Consider the following 21,259-nt stretch of genomic DNA (forward strand, 5'->3'; position numbering starts at 1 on the left):
TGTCAGTCTATTCTTGTTCTGAGAAATGAAGGCTATTCCATGTGAGAAATTGCAAAGAAACTGAAGATCTGGTACAATGCTGTGTATTATTCCCTTCGCAGAACAGCGCAAACTGGCGCTAACCAGAATAGAAAGAGGAATGGGAGGCACCAGTGCACAACTGAGCAAGAGGACAAGTACATTGGAGTGTATAGTTTGAGAAACAGACGCCTCACAAGTCCTTAACTGGCAGCTTCATTAAATAGTACCCGCAAAACACCAGTCTCAAGGTCAACAGTGACGAGGCAACTCTGGGATTCTGGCCTAGGCAGAGTTGCAAAGAAAAAGCATCTCTCAGACTGGCCAATAAAAATAAAAGATTAAGATGGGCAAAAGAACACTTGACAGAGGAACTCTGCTTATGGTAAAGAAAATAAAAGAAAATGTTCTGACAATAGCTCTGGTGGACATTCCAGCAGTCAGCATGCCAATTGCACACTCCCTCAACATCTGTGGGATTGTGTTGCGTGACAAAACTGCACATTTTAGAGTGGCCTTTTATTGTCCCCAGCACAATGATCATGCTGTTTGCTCAGCTTCTTGATATGCCACACCTGTCAGGTGGATGGATTATACTGGCAAAGGAGAAATGCTCACTAACAGGGATGTAAACAAATTTGTGCACAAAATTTGCAAGAAAAAAGCTGTTTGTGTATATGGAACATTTCTGTAATCTTTTATTTCATCTCATGAAACACTTTACATGTGGTGTTATATTTTTGTTCATGGTAAATACATGGCTCTGGCGTGTACTAGGGCTATGACGATACCAATATTTGGATATTTTTTCCCATGGCAAAAATGAAAATACAAAGCAGAGCAAACTCTTTGGTCCTTTAAAAACCTGCTGTATGTGAAATAGTGTGTGCTATAGCTTGGAAAATAAATAAATAAATACATAATTATATGTGACTCTGGATGACAACATAATGCTGCTAAAATGATTATTTATTAGATGTATTACTACCAGTACGCTGCTGGTCATTGATTATTGCAACATCATTTTAGAGAATTTGAGACCAACCACCCGGACAGCTGATGAAATTGAGTATTTCTATCTGTAATAAAGCCCTTTTGCAGGGAAAAACTCCTGATTGGCTGGGGCTGGCTCCCCAGTGGGTGGGCCTTGCTCCCAAGTGGGTGAGCCTATGCCCAGTTATGTGAAATCCATAGATTGGGGGCTAATGAATTTACTTCAATTGACTTGATTTCCTTATATGAACTGTAAGTCAGTAAAATCGTTTAAATTGTTGCATTTATAATTTTGTCAAGTATAGATTGGAGGTGGCTGTTGGTATGGTTACGTACCTCTCAGTTCCAGGGTGGAATTCAGAAAGCAAGGAAGGCCTTCGCCGACCCTGCTGGTCCTGCAGGTGACCTCGGTAGTCCGGGACAGTGAACTCCTACACACACACACAAGGTCATGACATGGGAAGCTATCCATAATAACATGGTGGGTGACAGCCAGTCTGGGCACAGTGAACAGGGCAGGTCTCCACAGCCTGATGATAACACATGGCAAGTCATAGCAAGAACACATCTCACCAAAACAAAGCTTTTGCCAAAGCATTTTTTTATTTTATGTTTAAGATTATAAAACAACTTGTAGGTCCCTATACTTTCCATAATGCAAAAACAAAAACGGGCAGCATTGCAGAATCCAGCATGTTAGAATGCAAGGTAATGCATTTGCTGTATGGGAGGGATTAGGCATTTTTTCTCTTTGATCTGTTGTGAAGAGAACAGTAAAGCTATCGGTGTCCTTGCACCAGACATATTCAGGCAGAGACATTTATGTCTATGATACATCGACACTATCAAAGGGGAAACCACTCTACTTGGTGATTATTAACGATGTAAATAAAAAACTATTTGTACAGTCGCCTCATTGGCTGCATTTACACAGGCAGCCCAATTCTGATCTTATTTCCACTAATCTGAAAAAGATCTGATGTGGTTGGTCAGAAGACCAATTAGTGGGGAAAAAATATCCGAATTGGGCTGCCTGTGTAAATGCAACCAATGAGGCGACTGTACTGTACAAATAGCCAGAGAAGCACCAAGACACTTCAGAGGTTATGGTGGAGCTTCACTGAGGTTATTGGCACCTTCACTGAGGTCATCAAGCACCTTAGTACCTTGGTCAAACGTGACACTAACATCTATTTAATCTATCACACTAGAAAACTAAAATCGTCTATCAGGGCATGAAATGCTATCAGCACACTGTGACCTACAAACAAAACTAGACATGTCAATGCACTTAACAGAAAGTTGAGGCTTACCTAGAGGAAAACAACAACCCTCACTTTGTCCATAGACGGTTTGTAAATAACCAGAAATGTACCATTGACTGCATTCGGTGTAAGTCAGGGTCTGAGAATTTTGTAATCAAATCCTAACAAACATGAAATGACCTTCGTGGATTGTGTGTTTTGGGATAATTTTGCAAGGAAAACAAGGAAAACCTAGGGTCTGTCTCTCTCAAACTTTATCAGACCAACTGCTAATTAATCTCAAAACAGTTATTATCACTGGCAAATTAAATTCAAAACATAGGCCTTTTACTGTACTCTCCAATTTCCCAACCCCAACACTTAGGCCTACACGCATACGGCGAGTTTATTTCCATGTAAAACTATCAAGCATTGATGATCATGTTATAATGATTATGCGCAGGCCAGCTGGCTGGAGTGTTTACAGACATATTCAATCTCTCCCTATCCCAGTCCGCCGTCCCCACTTGCTTCAAGATGTCCACCATTGTTCCTGTAACCAAGAAAGCAAAGGTAACTGAACTAATTGACTATCGCACCGTAGCACTCACTTCGGTCATCATTAAGTCCTTTGAGAGGCTAGTTAAGGATCATATCACCCGCACCTTATTTGACACCCTAGACCCACTTCAATGTGCATACCGCCCCAATAGATCCACAGACGATGCAATCGCCATCGCACTGCACACTGCCCTATCCCATCTGGACAAGAGAAATACATATGTAAGAATGCTGTTCATTGACTACAGCTCAGCCTTCAAAACCATAGTACCCTCCAAGCGCATGATTAAGCTCGGAGCCCTGGGTCTGAAGCACACCCTGTGCAACTGGGTCCTGGACTTCCTGACGAGCCGCCCCCCAGGTGGTGAAGGTAGGAAATAACACCACTTCGCTGATCCTCAACACAGGGGCCCCACAAGGATGCGTGCTCAGCCCCCTCATGTACTCCCTGTTCACCCATGACTGCGTGGACAAGAATGTCTCCAACTTAAATCAAGTTTGCAGACAACACAACAGTAGTAGGCCGGATTATCAACAATGACGAGACAGCCTATAGGGAGGTGAGTGGTGCCAGGAAAATAACCTCTCCCTCAACAATTCGGCTTGTCCCCTGAGACCCTCACAAACTCTTACAGAAGCACCATTGAGAGCATCCTGTCGGGCTGCATCACCGCCTGGTATGGCAACTGCACCGCCAGCAACCACTGGGCTCTCCGGGGGGTGGTGAGGTCTGCACACACTACCTGCCCTCCAGGACACCTACCACACCCGATGTCACAGCACGGCCAAAAAGATAATTGAGAATATCAATTACCCGAGCCACGGCCTGTTCACTCTGCTATCATGCTATCATCCAGAAGGCGAGGTCAGTAAAGGTGCATCAAAGCTGGGACCGAGAGACTGAAAAACAGCTTCTCTCTCAAGGCAATCATAATGACAAAGCAAAAACTGTTTAGAAATGTTTGCAAATGCATTAAAAATAAAAATCTTAAATATGACATTTACATAAGTATTTAGACCCTTTACTCTGTACTTTGTTGTAGCACCTCTGGCAGTGATTACAGCCTCAAGTCTTCTTAGGTGTGACGCTACAAGCTTGGAACACCTGTATTTGGGGAGTTTCTCCCATTCTTCTCTGCAGATCCTCTCAAGCTCTGTCAGGTTGGATGGGGAGCATCGCTGCACAACTATTTTCAGCTCTCTCCAGAGATGTTAAATTGGGTTCAAGTCAGGCCTCTGGCTAGGCCACTCAAGGTCATTCAGAGACTTGTTCCAAAGCCACTCCTGTGTTTTTCTTGGCTGTGTGCTTAGGGTCGTTGTCCTGTTGGAAGGTGAACCTTGGCCCAAGTCTGAGGTCCTGAACACTCTGGAGCAGGTTTTCATCAAGGATCTCTGTACTTTACTCCATTCCATTCATCTTGCCCTCGATCCTGACTAGTCTCCCAGTCCCTGCCACTGAAAACATCACCACAGCATGATGCTGCCACCACCATGCTTCACCAAAGGAATGGTGCCAGGTTTCCTCCAGACGTGACGCTTGGCATTCAGGCCAAAGAGTTCAATATTGGTTTCATCCTTTAGGTGCCTTTTGGCAAACTCCAAGCGGGCGGTCATGTGCCTTTTTATTGAGGAGTGGCTTCCGTCTGACCACTCTACCATAAAGGCCTGATTGGTGGAGTGCTACAGAGATGGGAGAACCATCCAGAAGGACAACCATCTCCACAGATGAACTCCAAAGCTCTGTCAGAGGGACCGTCGGGGTCTTGGTCACCTCCCTGACCAAGGCCCTTCTCCCCCGATTGCTCAGTTTGACCGGGCGGACAGCTCTAGGAAGAGTCTTGGTGGTTCCAAACTTCTTCCATTTAAGAATGATGGAGGGCTCTGTGTTCTTGGTGACCTTCAATGCTGCATAATTTCTTTTGTACCATTTTTTGGTACCCTTCCCCAGATCAGTGCCTCACACTCATGGCTTGGTATTTTCTCTGACATGAACTGTCAACTGTGGGACCTTATATAGACTGGTGTGTGCCTTTCCAAATCATGTCCAATCAATTTAATTTACCACATGTAGACTCCAATCAAGGTGTAGAAACATCTCAAGAATGATCAATGGAAACAGGATGCACGTAAACTACATTTCAAGTCTCATAGCAAAGGGTCTGAATACTTATTTAAATAAGGTATGTTTTTTGTTAAATCATTTGCAAAAAAATATCTAAAAAGCTTTTTCGCTTTGTCATTATGGGGTATTGTGTTTAGATTGATGAGGGGGGACATTTTTATCAATTTTAGAACAAGGCTGTAATGTAACAAAATGTGGAAAAGGTCAAGGGGTCTGAATACTTTCCGAATTAGGATTTATAAAGTCAGGCACATTTAACAGTTAGGCTATTGATTACAGACCTAATTAAGTTAGTGTTTCCTCTCTCCTCACTCTTCTTAGATAATAAGGCAAGGGCTGTATTCTCATCTCCTCATTCTGCCTCCGTGCATTGTTCTCAACACCAATATTCTGGTTAACTCTGCTATTATGCACATAGCAACATGGTCTAGGAAAAGGCGCCAATTCAACAGCACAGTGATGTGTTTCTGAACCTTAGACAGCAACCACTATCCAACATGGGAGAAAGCGCATGTTATAAAATGTTGTTTTTTAAAAATTGTTCTTACATAATATAACCAGAAACAATTTCAGTAGCACATGTCTTAGACTGGTTGACTGTGCCCTCCCCACTGCCTCCACAATGGATCAGTCCACTCAGAGAGGCGCGAATCAGACAGGTGTCTTGTAACCCATGATGTCTTTTAGTTTTTTTTTTGCTACTGCTTGACCAACAGCCTATCGACCAAACAATCGACTAAAATGGGCTCAGCCCTAATCTATATTTATTAGGCTTGGGCGATATAACGTTTCTACGTATACCGGGGGCTGCGTGCTACGCCACTGCTTACAACTATAAGAAATCTAAGATGTGTCACAAATTATATCCAGCTCAGGGCTTCAGCAATGTATTTTGATTGCTAACTTGCTAGCTAAGTGACTAGATGTCAATATCAAGTTTCTTGGTTACTAGCCCGACTACCAGTCTCTTTAGCAAACATTCCACTCCTTGTCATTGCCAAAAAGACAGGCCTTTCTGCTATCTGTAAAATATGAACATTCTATCATTAATGAGTTGGAGGACAACAGAGGAGTTGATCCTGATTCAATAACCATCACAGCCATCTTCCTTCCAATCACAACTATTATCCAAATATTGGAATGCTATCACTTTTTTTCTCTACACAGAACACATTGGTATCTGGTTGCTAAGAAAAAAAAATGTTTGTCCAGACGAAACCAGTCTGTCAAAAGTTGCTAGTTTACGTCTAAATTCTCAAACTAAATACATACTGCAAATCCAAAGCCTCAAAACACAACTTGCCAAGCGAACAACTAAATCTTTGTTTTTGACTAATCCATGTTGTCATGGAAAATGTTAATGTCATTTCCAACAACCAATACGCAACTCCACCATAAATCCAGCTGCATAATAAACATGATTAGATTACAGAAAGGCCAGTCTCTTTGGCAATGACATGGAGTGGAAAGTTAGCTAAAAGACAGGTACCCAGACTAGAGAATTAATTTATTAATCGTCATTTTAAAATTTTAAAAATTCACTCCAAAAAACAAAAACTTACAGACACACACAAACAATGACTACATCTCATCTGCCCAGACCCGCATGCTCACACACCCATCCCTAGTGCCTACATTATTCTTGGCCACATGGTATTAAAATTGTACCAATTTGTTATGCTCGGTCAATAATGCTATTTCAATAACAAATCATTACCGATTTTTCCCATTGTGTCAATTTATGGCGAATTGATTGACTTCCAAGTTTCTTGTATACGTTTTTTCATGACGAAAAGATAAATCGTCCAGCCCATTGGGTATGGTCAGTACACCCCCATATGCCATGTCTTGAAATATGTAGACAGACGTTTTTCTAGCTCCACTCACAACTTCTGGAATTTATAGCATTCCCAGAAAGCATGGACTATTGAGTCATTATTAGTTTTACACTTGAAACATAACTCTGCCGTTGTGTACACTAATTCCAGTATAAACTAATGTATAGAATTTATTATACAAAATTCACAAATTCTACAGCACTTTCGTTAACTGTAATTTCATTAGTTATGCTCCAACTTTTCCTCCATCTTGTGCCAACATCAGTTCTTTTTAAGCCTTGGTTCCAACAGTTTATATTTTTTTCTAAGAGATGTTCAGTTGAATATGCTCTCTGCCATGTTTTGTATATCTTCCCTATCATATGAAAATAATTTTCTGACTCAAATAAGATTCCCTCAAGGTTGCTCTGATGTCCAAAATATTTCAAAATGAAATTGTGATATGTAACTTAAGTTGCACGTATTTGAAACTATCTACATTGGCCAGTTCAAAATTACTTTTTAATTCTGTCATGGAAATAAATGTATTTCCTTTTAAAAAAGTAATTGACGGTTTCAATGCCTTTAGTTTTCCATGTGGACCAATTTTTTTTATTTTATTTTATCTGAATGTGAATTCTGAAAACCTATCCAGGGATTGTTCCATAAGGTTGTGTTTTTAGGGAGTGATGTTGGTTCTTCTAGAATACATTATTTAACATTCTCTCAATTGTAAATATTTCCAGAAATGTCCCTGGTCTCCCAAATCACATTTTTGTACAAAATCTGAGTATGACATTAAAACATCATTGTACAGATCACCTATAGTATGAATTCCTTTCATTAGCCACTGTTTCCAGTACACAGACTTCTTACCTATCCATAGCCTTGGATTGTGCCACAATGATGAGTATCCTTGTTTCAGATGTGAAATTCCACACAACTTGTGTACTATTCTCCACACCTCTTTTGAGTGTAAAACAATTGGGTTCAAAGTTTCAACAGACCATGTGACAGAGTATCAACAGGGGTAAAATGATCATTTAGTTCCTGTTCTATTGTTATCCAATCCAAGCCAGCATCCCCTTTGCCCAAATGTTTTGCCAATTTAGGTTATTCAAATGATAAATTGTACAATTTGACATCTGGTAAAGCCAAGCCTCCTACATCCCTTAATGAGCACATAGTAGAGGTCGACCGATTAATCGGAATGGCCGATTAATTAGGGCCGATTTCAAGTTTTCATAACAATCGGAAATCTGTATTTTTGGACACCGATTTTGCCGATTTTTATTATTTTTTACACCTTTATTTAATCTTTATTTAACTAGGCAAGTCAGTTAAGAACACATTCTTATTTTCAATGACGGCCTAGGAACGGTGGGTTAACTGCCTTGTTCAGGGGCAGAACGACAGATTTTCACATTGTCAGCTCGGGGGATCCAATCTTGCAACCTTACAGTTAACTAGTCCAACGCAATAACGACCTGCCTCTCTCTCGTTGCACTCCACAAGGAGACTGCCTGTTTTGCGAATGCAGTAAGCCAAGGTAAGTTGCTAGCTAGCATTAAACTTATCTTATAAAAACAATCAATCAATCATAAGCACTACTTAACTACACATGGTTGATGATATTACTAGATATTATCTAGCGTGTCCTGCGTTGCATATAATCTGACTGAGCATACAAGTATCGAAGTATCTGACTGAGCGGTGGTAGGCAGAAGCAGGCGCGTAAACATTCATTCAAACAGCACTTTCGTGCATTTTGCCAGCAGCTCTTCGTTGTGCGTCAAGCATTGCGCTGTTTATGACTTCAAGCCTATCAACTCCCAAGATGAGGCTGGTGTAACCAAAGTGAAATGGCTGGCTAGTTAGCGCGCGCTAATAGCGTTTCAAACGTCACTCGCTCTGAGCCTGTGGTTGTTTCCCTTGCTCTGCATTGGTAACGCTGCTTCGAGGGTGGCTGTTGTCGTTGTGTTCCTGGTTCGAGCCCAGGGAGGAGCGAGAAGAGGGACGGAAGCTATACTGTTACACTTGCAATACTAAAGTGCCTATAAGAACATCCAATAGTCAAAGGTTAATGAAATACAAATGGTAGAGAGAGAAATAGTCCTATAATAACTACAACCTAAAACTTCTTACCTGGAAATATTGAAGACTCATGTTAAAAGGAACCACCAGCTTTCATATGTTCTCATGTTCTGAGCAAGGAACTCAAACGTTAGCTTTCTTACATAGCACATATTGCACTTTTACTTTCTTCTCCAACACTTTGTTTTAACATTATTTAAACCAAATTGAACATGTTTCATTATTTATTTGAGGCTAAATTGATTTTATTGATGTATTATATTAAGTTAAAATAAGTGTTCATTCAGTATTGTTGTAATTGTCATTATTACAAATATATAAATAAAAAAATTGGCCGATTTAAATCGGTATCGGCTTTTTTGGTCCTCCAATAATTGGTATCGGCGTTGAAAAATCATAATCGGTCGACCTCTAGCACATAGGGTTAAATATCTAAACTGAGTATATTTACAGTTCCTTGCAAAAGTATTCAACCCCCTTGACGTTTTTCCTCATGAGATTTAAGAGTCTCCTCATATTATCAGTTGAGGTCCTGTTCTTAGTAAATCCTACTTGGTCACTATGTATAATATTAGGTAGTGCCTTCTCTAAGCATATCACAAGGGTCTTAGTAAGAATCTTACAGTCCACATTAAGGAGGCTGATGGCTCTAAAATTCCCAGGTTCTGTAGTATCTCTATCCTTTTTAGGAATAAGCAATATCAAAGCCTCATTAAAAGGTGTCCGGAAAAGAGCCATTTTTAAATGCCTCCTGGTAAACCACTGTCAATACAGGTACAGTAATGTCAACATACTTGTTGTAGAATATTCTATAGGAAGGCCATCCAGACAAGGTGATTTCCCTGCTTTCATAGATAAAATGGTGGCTCTAACCTCCTCTTCTGTTAAAGTAGTCCAGTTCCTCTACCTGGCTATCTATAGGCATCGCTGAACAGGAGGTTGTATGTAAATATTCATTAAAAAAAACATTCAAACACACTGTTTATCTCTTTGGATGAGGTCACCATCTTATTCCCTTCTTAATTGCTGGAATTACATTAGATGTGTTCTGCATATTTAGTTGTCTTGTTAGTAGCTATTATTTTCCCTCTAATATATGCTTTAGAGGTTTCAATCTTTTCAGTTGAGCCTATGTTGATCTATCATTAGGATGACTAATCTCTATATGTCTGTAAGGCCCATATCTTCTGCAAGCATATGTATTGGAAGTCTATCCTTTGGTGTGGAGTTACCTGTAAATTTACTTCTATCAATAAAATTGTCCATCACTTGGTTAAAAAGTCTCCAGCAAGGACGATCTGACCCTCTATATTTCCCAGTTTGACAACCTCGTGATTACATTTTTTTTTTTAAATAATAATACAAATAAAATCTGGGTCCTCCTTATTGGGAGATTAGAGTTGAAGTCGGAAGTTTTACATAAAAACTTCATTAAAACTTGTTTTTCAACCAATCCAAAAATGTCTTGTTTACAAACTATAGTTTTGCCAAGTCGGTTAGGACATCTACTTTGTGCATGACACAAGTCATTTTGACAACAATTGTTTACAGACGGATTATTTCACTTAAAATTCACTGTATCACAATTCCAGTGGGTCAGAAGTTTACATAGACAAAGTTGACTGTGCCTTTAAACTGCTTGGAAAATTCCAGAAAATGATGTCATGGATTTAGAAGCTTCTGATAGGCTAATTGACATAATTTGAGTCAAATTGGAGGTGTACCTGTGGATGTATTTCAAGGCCTACCTTCAAACTCAGTGCCTCTTTGCTTGACTTCATGGGAAAAAATCTAAAGAAATCAGCCAAGACCTCAGAAAAAAAAATGGTGGACCTCCACAAGTCTTGGGAGCAATTTCCAAACGCCTGAAGGTACCACGTTCTTCTGTACAAACAATAGTACGCAAGTATAAACACCATGGGACCACGCAGCCATCATACCGCTCAGGAAAGAGACGCGTTCTGTCTCCTAGAGATGAATGTACTTTGGTGCGTTAAAATGCAAATCAATCCCAGAACAAAGGACCTTGTGAAGATGCTGGAGGAAACAGGTACAAAAGTATCTATAGCCACAGTAAAATGAGTCCTATATCGACATAACCTGAAAGGCCACTCAGTAAGGAAGAAGCCACTGCTCCAAAACTGCCATAAAAAAAGCCCGACTACGGTTTGCAACTGCACATGGGGACAAAGATCATACATTTTGGAGAAATGTCCTCTGGTCTGATGAAACAAAAATAGAACTGTTTGGCCATAATGACCATCGTTATGTTTGGAGGGAAAAGGGGGAGGCTTGCAAGCCGAAGAACACCATCCCAACCGTGAAGCACGGGGGTGGCAGCATCATGTTGTAGGGGTGCTTGCTGCAGGAGGGACTGGTGCACTTCACAAAATAGATGGCAGCATGAGAGAGGAAAATTATGTGGATATATTGAAGCAACATCTCAAGACATCAGTCAGGAAGTTAAAGCTTGGTCGCAAATGGGTCTTCCAAATGAACAATGACCCCAAGCATACTTCCAAAGTTGTGGCAAAATGGCTTAAGGACAAAGTCAAGGTATTGGAGTGGCCATAACAAAGCTTCGACCTCAATCCCATAGAAAATGTGTCGGCAGAACTGAAAAAGCGTGTGCGAGCAAGGAGGCCTACAAACTTGACTCGGTTAAACCAGCTCTGTCAGGAGGAAATGGGCCACAATTCACCCGACTTATTATGGGAAGCTTGTGGAAGGCTACCCGAAACGTTTGACCCAAATTAAACAATTTAAAGGCAATGCTACCAAATACTAACTGAGTGTATGTAAACTTCTGACCCACTGGGAATGTGATGAAAGAAATAAAAGCTGAAATAAATAATTCTCTATTATTCTGACATTTCACATTCTTAAAATAAAAGTGGTGATCCTAAATGACCTAAGACAATGAATTTTTACTAGGATTAAATGTCAGCAATTGTGAAAATCTGAGTTCAAATGTATTTGGCTAAGGTGTATGTAAACTTCCGACTTCAACTGTACATGTTGCATAATACTACCTTAATCCTATTTATAAAGAGCCTCAATGCAGATAAGCCTGCCAAACTCTATGTTGCTTCAACATTACAAAATGTATTTTGCTTATCAGAATAAAATCACCCCATTTTGTTTGGAATTAAATGAACTATGATAAACTTTTGCAACCCAGCCTCCTCTTTCAGTGCCTCTATCTGTAATTCCTGTATTAACACAAAATCCCCGTTTTGATTTTAAATATCAAAATCTCTTTCCTCTTCACTTGGTTACCACAACCATTTATGTTCCAAGAGATTATGTTTCCATAACCATATTTGAGTAGTTACAGCCTGTGAGTGTGATGTGTCCCATTTAACACCCATGACAACTCTAATGAAGATCGTTATATAACATTTCACAATATATGCTCCAGCTGTACAATAAAACAGTGTAAATAAACGTAGAAAACCAATCCCAAATAAAACAAAGCAACTTGGAACGGAACGTTGCTTCTAAATGAGTCAATCATCACAGAACTGTCTTCGATGCTGAAGAAGATAACCTGCAGTCTCAACTCAAAATTCTTTATCGTCCGTGAGGTGCTTGAAATGCTAAATTAGCAACACCACACAGAGTACCGCAAACACATAAGCTACTGTAAACGGCATACAATACTCCAAAAAGTATCCGTAATGGTCGTAGAAACATGTCAAATGTTTTTTTATAATCAATCCTCAGGTTGTTTTTAACAAACATAATCGATAATATTTCAACCGGACCATAACCTATTCAATAAGAGAGAAAAGCAAAATGGAGAGCTCCCCTCTGGCGCGCAGGCACTATTCAGAGGACACCTGACGCGTTTTGAAAGATCTCGTTCATTTTTCAAAATAAAAGCCTGAAACTATGTCTAAAGCCTGGTCACAGCCTGAGGAAGCCATTGGAAAGGGAATCTGGTTGATACCCCTTTAAATGGAAGAAAGACTGGCCAGGAAACACAGAATTAAAAAATATATATATATCACTTCCGGGTTATATTTTCTCAGGTTTTCGCCTGCAGAATCAGTTTTGTTATACTCACAGACAATATTTTGACAGTTTTGGAAACTTTGGAGTGTTTTCTATCCTAATCTGTAAATTATATGCATATTCTACGATCTGGACCTGAGAAATAGTCCGTTTACCTTGGGAACGTTCTTTAAAAAAAAAAATATATATATACACACACTGCTCAAAAAAATAAAGGGAACACTAAAATAACACATCCTAGATCTGAATGAATGAAATATTCTTATTAAATACTTTTTTCTTTACATAGTTGAATGTGCTGACAACAAAATCACACAAAAAATATCAAAGGAAATCAAATTTATCAACCCATGGAGGTCTGGATTTGGAGTCACACTCAAAATTAAAGTGGAAAACCACACTACAGGCTGATCCAACTTTGATGTAATGTCCTTAAAACAAGTCAAAATGAGGCTCAGTAGTGTGTGTGGCCTCCACGTGCCTGTATGACCTCCCTACAACGCCTGGGCATGCTCCTGATGAGGTGGCGGATGGTCTCCTGAGGGATCTCCTCCCAGACCTGGACTAAAGCATCCGCCAACTCCTGGACAGTCTGTGGTGCAACGTGGCGTTGGTGGATGGAGCGAGACATGATGTCCCAGATGTGCTCAATTGGATTCAGGTCTGGGGAACGGGCGGGCCAGTCCATAGCATCAATGCCTTCCTCTTGCAGGAACTGCTGACACACTCCAGCCACATGAGGTCTAGCATTGTCTTGCATTAGGAGGAACCCAGGGCCAACCGCACCAGCATATGGTCTCACAAGGGGTCTGAGGATCTCATCTCGGTACCTAATGGCAGTCAGGCTACCTCTGGCGAGCACATGGAGGGCTGTGCGGCCCCCCAAAGAATGCCACCCCACACCATGACTGACCCACCGCCAAACCGGTCATGCTGGAGGATGTTGCAGGCAGCAGAAAGTTCTCCACGGCGTCTCCAGACTCTGTCACGTCTGTCACATGTGCTCAGTGTGAACCTGCTTTCATCTGTGAAGAGCACAGGGCGCCAGTGGCGAATTTGCCAATCTTGGTGTTCTCTGGCAAATGCCAAACGTCCTGCACGGTGTTGGGCTGTAAGCACAAGCCCCACCTGTGGACGTCGGGCCCTCATACCACCCTCATGGAGTCTGTTTCTGACCGTTTGAGCAGACACATGCACATTTGTGGCCTGCTGGAGGTCATTTTGCAGGGCTCTGGCAGTGCTCCTCCTTGTACAAAGGCGGAGATAGCGATCCTGCTGCTGGGTTGTTGCACTCCTACGGCCTCCTCCACGTCTCCTGATGTACTGGCCTGTCTCCTGGTAGCGCCTCCATGCTCTGGACACTACGCTGACAGACACAGCAAACCTTGCCACAGCTCGCATTGATGTGCCATCCTGGATGAGCTGCACTACCTGAGCCATTTGTGTGGGTTGTAGACTCCGTCTCATGCTACCACTAGAGTGAAAGCACCGCCAGCATTCAAAAGTGACCAAAACATCAGCCAGGAAGCATAGGAACTGAGAAGTGGTCTGTGGTCACCACCTGCAGAACCACTCCTTTATTGGGGGTGTCTTGCTAATTGCCTATAATTTCCACCTGTTGTCTATTCCATTTGCACAACAGCATGTGAAATTTATTGTCAATCAGTGTTGCTTCCTAAGTGGACAGTTTGATTTCACAGAAGTGTGACTGACTTGGAGTTACATTGTGTTGTTTAAGTGTTCCCTTTATTTTTTGAGCAGTGTATATGACCCCTTGCGTCAAGAGGTTATTAAAGGCATCCCAAATTATAATCGGGGGTGGCTTTTCTCTGTCCTCTGTCTACATTTGTAATGGTAAAGCTTATTTTTTCATTTAGGTACTTAATACATTTCAGGTCCAAAAGAAGTGCTCAGTTAATTCTCTAAATTGTCACTGAATGTATTTTCTATTGGTGTAATTAAGCATGACACCAGAGAATGAGCTGATATCACACATTTTTTCATCCTGTAAATTGAGTGCATTTTTGGAAATAAAAATGTAGCCAATACTTAAAATAGCCTTTCTTACTCTTTTGTAGTTGGGAATAGTAAATCGCCAGGTGTCCCGTAAATTATTTCAGCCTCTTTGAAGGCTCCCTATTTTGCTTTTTTTATTACTAAGTCTGTCAATCTTATCGAATATATGATTTAGGTCACTTGCTAAAATAATAGTTCCTGGATTTGATCTAAAATAATAATTAAATTAAATTAAAACACCCACACTGGTGGGATATACAATGAACTCAGTGTATTTTTCACCACGTAAGGTACGTTTAATGCAACTCTTATAAAAAAATATATATATATATACACACACATCTGCTGACAATCTCTTTAGGTTTTCGAGAACCATATGTCCCCCCCCCCCCCCCCCTCATGGAGCCCAAGGACATTCCATGTTATAAGTTGGATTTTGTTGGTCTTTACCTGTATAGAATCAAACTTAACGATATCTGATATCTATCATTGAAGAACCAAGTAAAAGATTTCAGCAGACATGACATATGAGAGCGATGGACATTCCATAGAATTGGAGGATCATCATATAAATACATAGTTATTGTATACATTACATACAGTGTCAAGAAAAAGTATGTGAACCATTTGAAATTACCTGGATTTCTGCATAAATTGGTAATCAAATTTTATCTGATCTTCATCTAGGTCGCAACAATAGACAAACATAGTGTGCTTAAACTAATAACAGAAATTATTGTATTTTTCTTGTCTATATTGAATACATAATTTAAACAGTCACAGTGTAGGTTGGAAAAAGTATGTGAACCCCTAGGCTAATGACTTCTCCAAAAGCTAATTGGAGTCAGGAGTCAGCTAACCTAGAGTCCAATCAATGAGACAAGACTGGAGATGTTGGTTAGAGCTGCCTTGCCCGATAAAAAAAAAAAACTCACAAATTTGAGTTTGCCATTTACAAGAAGCATTGCCTGGTGTGAACCATGCCTCGAACAAAAGAGATCCCAGAATACCTAAGATTAAGAATTGTTGAATTGCATAAAGCTGGAAAGGGTCACAAAAGGATCTCTAAAAGCCTTGATGTTCATCAGTCCACGGTAAGACAAATTGTCTATAAAATGTAGAAAGTTCAGAACTTTTGCTACTTTCCCTAGGAGTGGCCATCCTGCAAAGATGACTGCAAGAGCACAGCGCAGAATGCTAAATGAGGTTTAAGACGAATCCTATAGTGTCAGCTAAAGACTTACAGAAATCGCTGGAACACGCTAACATCTCTGTTGACGAGTCTACGAAACGTAAAACACTAAACAAGAATGTTGTTCATGGGAGGACACCACGGAAGAAGCCACTGCTGTCCAAAAAAAATAACATTGCTGCACGTTTGAAGTTTGCAAAACTGCACCTGGATGTTCCAAAATATCCTGTGGACAGATGAAACTACAGTTGAGTTGTTTGGAAGGAACACACAACACTATGTGTGGAGGAAAAAGGGCACAGCACACCAACATCAAAACCTCATCCCAACCGTAACTATAGTGGAGGGAGCATCATGGTTTGGGGCTGCTTTGCTGCCTCAGGGCCTGGACAGAAAAATTAATTCCCAAGTTTATCAATACATTTTGCAGAAGAATGTTAGGCTATCTGTCCGCCAATTGAAGCTCAACAGAAGTTGGGTGATGCAACAGGACAACGACCCAAAACACAAAAGTAAATCAACAACAGAATGGCTTCAACAGAAGAAAATACACCTTCTGGAGTGGCCCAGTCAGAGTCCTGACCTCAACCCGATTGAGATGCTGTGGCATGACCTCAAGAGAGCAATTCACACCAGACATCCCAAGAATATTGCTGAAATGAAACAGTTTTGTAAAGAGGAATGGTCCAAAATTCCTTCTAACCGTTGTGCAGGTCTGATCCGCAAATGTTTACACGGTGTGTTCAATAAAGACATGAAAACATATTGTTTGTGTGTTATTAGTTTAAGCAGACTGTTTGTCTATTGTTATGACCTAGATGAAGATCAGATCAAATTTTATGACCAATTTATGCAGAAATCCAGGTATTTCCAAAGGGTTCACATGCTTTTTCTTGCCACTGTATATAGAGCATGTGGGCTGAGCAGACATTTAACCAAAAAAAAACTAAGCAAAGTAAGTCTTTGTACTTGAGGCGCTATGCCTTCTTAGGGCTTTTTAGCTCCGACTCCTCTCCTAATTTAACCACAAAAAATGTTGATACATACATATATTGTACTTACTTTTGAAGAAAGACTGCCACTTAAGTACTGTGGTTGGTTTGTATTACCTTGTAAGTTAAAGTATAAAGCTGGTAGGGGTCTACTTGGGAAAAGTGGGTCCTCCGAGAGACAGAAAAGGCTGAGTGGAGGCCTGACGCACACCTCAGAGAAGTGTCTGATGCCCTCCTAGTCACCACATCCCAAAACCCCAGATATAGCCCCTTTCCATTCTCACCAATAACCACCATTAAATCTCAGATGTAAATGGCAAACACTTTCGTAATCTGTCCAGAACTCGTTCATTTTACCACAGGCTTACAAGTCATAAAAATAATAAAAATACATCTATACTATTGTTCAAAAGTTTGGGTGCACTTAGAAATGTCCTTGTTTTTGAAAGAAAAGCAACATTTTTGTCCATTTATGGCACGTTGTGTTAGCTAATCCAAGTTTTCTAATGATCAATTAGCCTTTTAAAATGATAAACTTGGATTAGCTAACACAAAGTGCCATTGGAACACAGGAGTGATGGTTGCTGATAATGGGCCTCTGTAAGCATATGTATATATTCCATAATAAAATTAAATAAATAATTTTAAAAAATTAAATGAGCCATTTCCAGCTACAATAGTTATTTAGAACATTAACACTGTATTTCTGATCAATTTGGTGTTATATTAAATGGACAAAAAAATGCTTTTCTTTCAAAAACAAGGACATTTCTAAGTGACCCCAAACTTTTGAACATTAGTGTATATTATAGTAGAATTAAATCCTTCCATCTCTCTCCCAAACCAAATCCGCCCCACCCCAGCCTACCACCACTCCACCTCCCACTCCCCAAAACCAAGCTTGTCCCACCCTCCCATTCTTACCCACCCAGGCCCAGTGTATCCCAACCTAGCTACTATCTACCCATGCGTCCCATCAGTACGCGCTTGCGACTACAGACATTCAAACCCCCCCTGGATCAACATCCCAGTTGCCTTAATAATAATAATAATCTTCTATAGCGCCCCTTGTGCGCACTTACAGTACTACGTATACCCCAGGATGTACAGAAACAACATGAAAGTCTGATTACCCCCCAACCATCATAATAATAAATATATATATATATATATACACACACACATACAGTGGGGAGAACAAGTATTTGATACACTGACGATTTTGCAGGTTTTCCTACTTACAAAAAATGTAGAGGTCTGTAATGTTTATCATAGGTACACTTCAACTGTGAGAGACGGAATCTAAAACAAAAATCCAGAAAATCACATTGTATGATTTTTAAGTAATTCATTTGCATTTTATTGCATGGCATAAGTATTTGATACATCAGAAAAGCAGAACTTAATATTTGGTACAGAAACCTTTGTTTGCAATTACAGAGATCATACGTTTCCTGTAGTTCTTGACCAGGTTTGCACACACTGCAGCAGGGATTTTGGCACACTCCTCCATACAGACCTTCTCCAGATCCTTCAGGTTTCGGGGCTGTCGCTGGGCAATACGGACTTTCAGCTCCCTCCAAATATTTTCTATTGGGTTCAGGTCTGGAGACGGGCTAGGCCACTCCAGGACCTTGAGATGCTTCTTACGGAGCCACTCCTTAGTTGCCCTGGCTGTGTGTTCGAGTCGTTGTCATGCTGGAAGACCCAGCCACGACCCATCTTCAATGCTCTTACTGAGGGAAAGAGGTTGTTGGCCAAGATCTCACGATACATGGCCCCATCCATCCTCCCCTCAATACGGTGCAGTTGTCCTGTCCCCTTTGCAGAAAAGCATCCCAAAGAATGATGTTTCCACCTCCATGCTTCACGGTTGGGATGGTGTTCTTGGGGTTGTACTCATCCTTCTTCTTCCTCCAAACACAGCGAGTGGAGTTGAGACAAAAATAGAGCTTTTTGGTCTAATCAGACCACATGACCTTCTCCCCTTCCTCCTCTGGATCATCCAGATGGTCATTGGCAAACTTCAGACGGGCCTGGACATGCGCTGGCTTGAGCAGGGGGACCTTGCGTGCGCTGCAGGATTTTAATCCATGACGGCGTAGTGTGTTACTAATGGTTTTCTTTGAGACTGTGGTCCCAGCTCTCTTCAGGTCATTGACCAGGTCCTGCCAGGTAGTTCTGGGCTGATCCCTCACCTTCCTCATGATCATTGATGCCCCACGAGGTGAGATCTTGCATGGAGCCCCAGACCGAGGGTGATTGACCGTCATCTTGAACTTCTTCCATTTTCTAATAATTGCGCCAACAGTTGTTGCCTTCTCACCAAGCTGCTTGCCTATTGTCCTGTAGCCCATCCCAGCCTTGTGCAGGTCTACAATTTTATCCCTGATGTCCTTACACAGCTCTCTGGTCTTGGTCATTGTGGAGAGGTTGGAGTCTGTTTGATTGAGTGTGTGGACAGGTGTCTTTTATACAGGTAACGAGTTCAAACAGGTGCAGTTAATACAGGTAATGAGTGGAGAACAGGAGGGCTTCTTAAAGAAAAACTAACAGGTCTGTGAGAGCCGGAATTCTTACTGGTTGGTAGGTGATCAAATACTTATATGTCATGCAATAAAATGCAAATTAATTACTTAAAAATCATACAATGTGATTTTCTGGATTTTTGTTTTAGATTCCGTCACTCACAGTTGAAGTGTACCTATGATAAAAATTACAGACCTCTACATGCTTTGTAAGTAGGAAAACCTGCAAAATCGGCAGTGTATCAAATACTTGTTCTCCCCACTGTATATATATATATATATATATATAAATAAAAGAAAAATTTGAAAACTTGGGGGGCCAAATAAAAATTGCCCGCGTGTCAAATTCAGCCCACGGGCCGCCAGTTGGGGAACCTTGTAATAGTTAATCATTTGCATGAAGAGAGAGAAAGTCATTCTTGCTGGTAGTAGGTGTTAAGAAAAACATAGCAAGAGATGCAGTGCGAGAGAGTTATGTTACTTCATGCACAATTTCTTACCTGTTGGTGACGTGTGGTGCTGAAGGTGTACTGGACAGAGTGTGGTGGGTAGCGGCTCTGCTCGCTGCTGAAGCTCCCCTGGGTAGGGGGGTAGCCCGAGCTACTGGACATCCTGGCTCAGGGTTGAGCCGGGCAGGCTTTTGCTGCAATGATCAGGGGCTCAGGTTGAGCATGGCTGGAGACCCAAACCACCTGAGGAAGGACAGATGGATGATTTCATATCTGTGTCCATCTTTCTCACACAAGGAAAGGAAGGACACCCCAGGTGAGTCAGTGCTTTTGAGGCATTGTGGCAGCTGCAGTATTTCTGTCTTAAGGGTAAGCTGAGCTGCATCTCAACTCCAAATGGGGGAGGATGGATTATTGTGCACTATATTAGTAGTTTTGTCAGTGTCAGTCAGTAGATTGGTAATGGATTAGGTGAAGTATTATCATTGACCAATATTAGTCTCCTCAGTCAGACTCAGTTTCCCTCTGCTAAATCGTTGAAGCCACTCCCCCCAAAAATAATATATAAACATTTTATAAAAATAAAAAACAGAAATGCCTTGTCTACATAGGTATTCAGACCCTTTGCTATGAGACTCAACATTGAGCTCAGGTGCATCCTATTTCATTGATTATCCTTGAGATATTTCTACAACTTGGAGTCCACCTTTTGCAAGTTTAATTGGACATGATTTGGAAAGGCACACACCTTCCTATATAAGGTTCCACAGTTGACAGTAGATGTCAGATCAAAAACCAACCCATGAGGTTGAAGGAATTGTCCGTAGAGCTCCGAGACAGGATTGTGCCGAGGCAAAGATCTGGGGAAGGGTACCAAAACAGTTATGTAGCATTGAATGTACACAAGAACACAGTGGCTTCCGTCATTCTTAAATGGAAGAAGTTTGGAACCACCAAGACTTTTGGCCGCCCGGCCAAACTGAGCAGTCGGGGGAGAAGGGCCTTGGTCAGGGACGTAACCAAGAACACGATGGTCACTCTGACAGAGGCCTTTTATGGTAGTGGCCAGATGGAAGCCCCTCCTCAGTAAAAGGCACATGACAGCCCTCTTGGAGTTTGCCAAAAGGCACCTAAAGACTCTCTGACCATGAGAAACAAGATTCTCTGTTCTGATGAAAACAAGATTGAACTCTTTGGCCTGAATGCCAAGCATCAC

General features: G+C 41.1%; 1 protein-coding gene across 5 annotated transcripts in view; it reads right to left on the reverse strand.

The window, feature by feature from the left end:
• Positions 1 to 21,259, reverse strand: part of ncor1 (nuclear receptor corepressor 1) — a 117,797-nt gene that overhangs the window by 85,650 nt on the left and 10,888 nt on the right. For all 5 annotated transcript variants that reach the window (XM_038975628.1, XM_038975621.1, XM_038975615.1 and 2 more), the window contains exons 2-3: positions 20,095 to 20,286; positions 1,348 to 1,442 (exon numbers count right to left, since the gene is read on the reverse strand). In XM_038975628.1, the coding sequence (XP_038831556.1) occupies positions 1,348 to 1,442; positions 20,095 to 20,205 (206 nt within the window). In that variant the 5' untranslated portion in view covers positions 20,206 to 20,286. The remainder of the gene's footprint in view (positions 1 to 1,347; positions 1,443 to 20,094; positions 20,287 to 21,259) is intronic.

This window comes from Salvelinus namaycush, chromosome 3 (genome assembly GCF_016432855.1).
Source record: "Salvelinus namaycush isolate Seneca chromosome 3, SaNama_1.0, whole genome shotgun sequence".
Taxonomy (NCBI): Eukaryota; Metazoa; Chordata; class Actinopteri; order Salmoniformes; family Salmonidae; genus Salvelinus; species Salvelinus namaycush.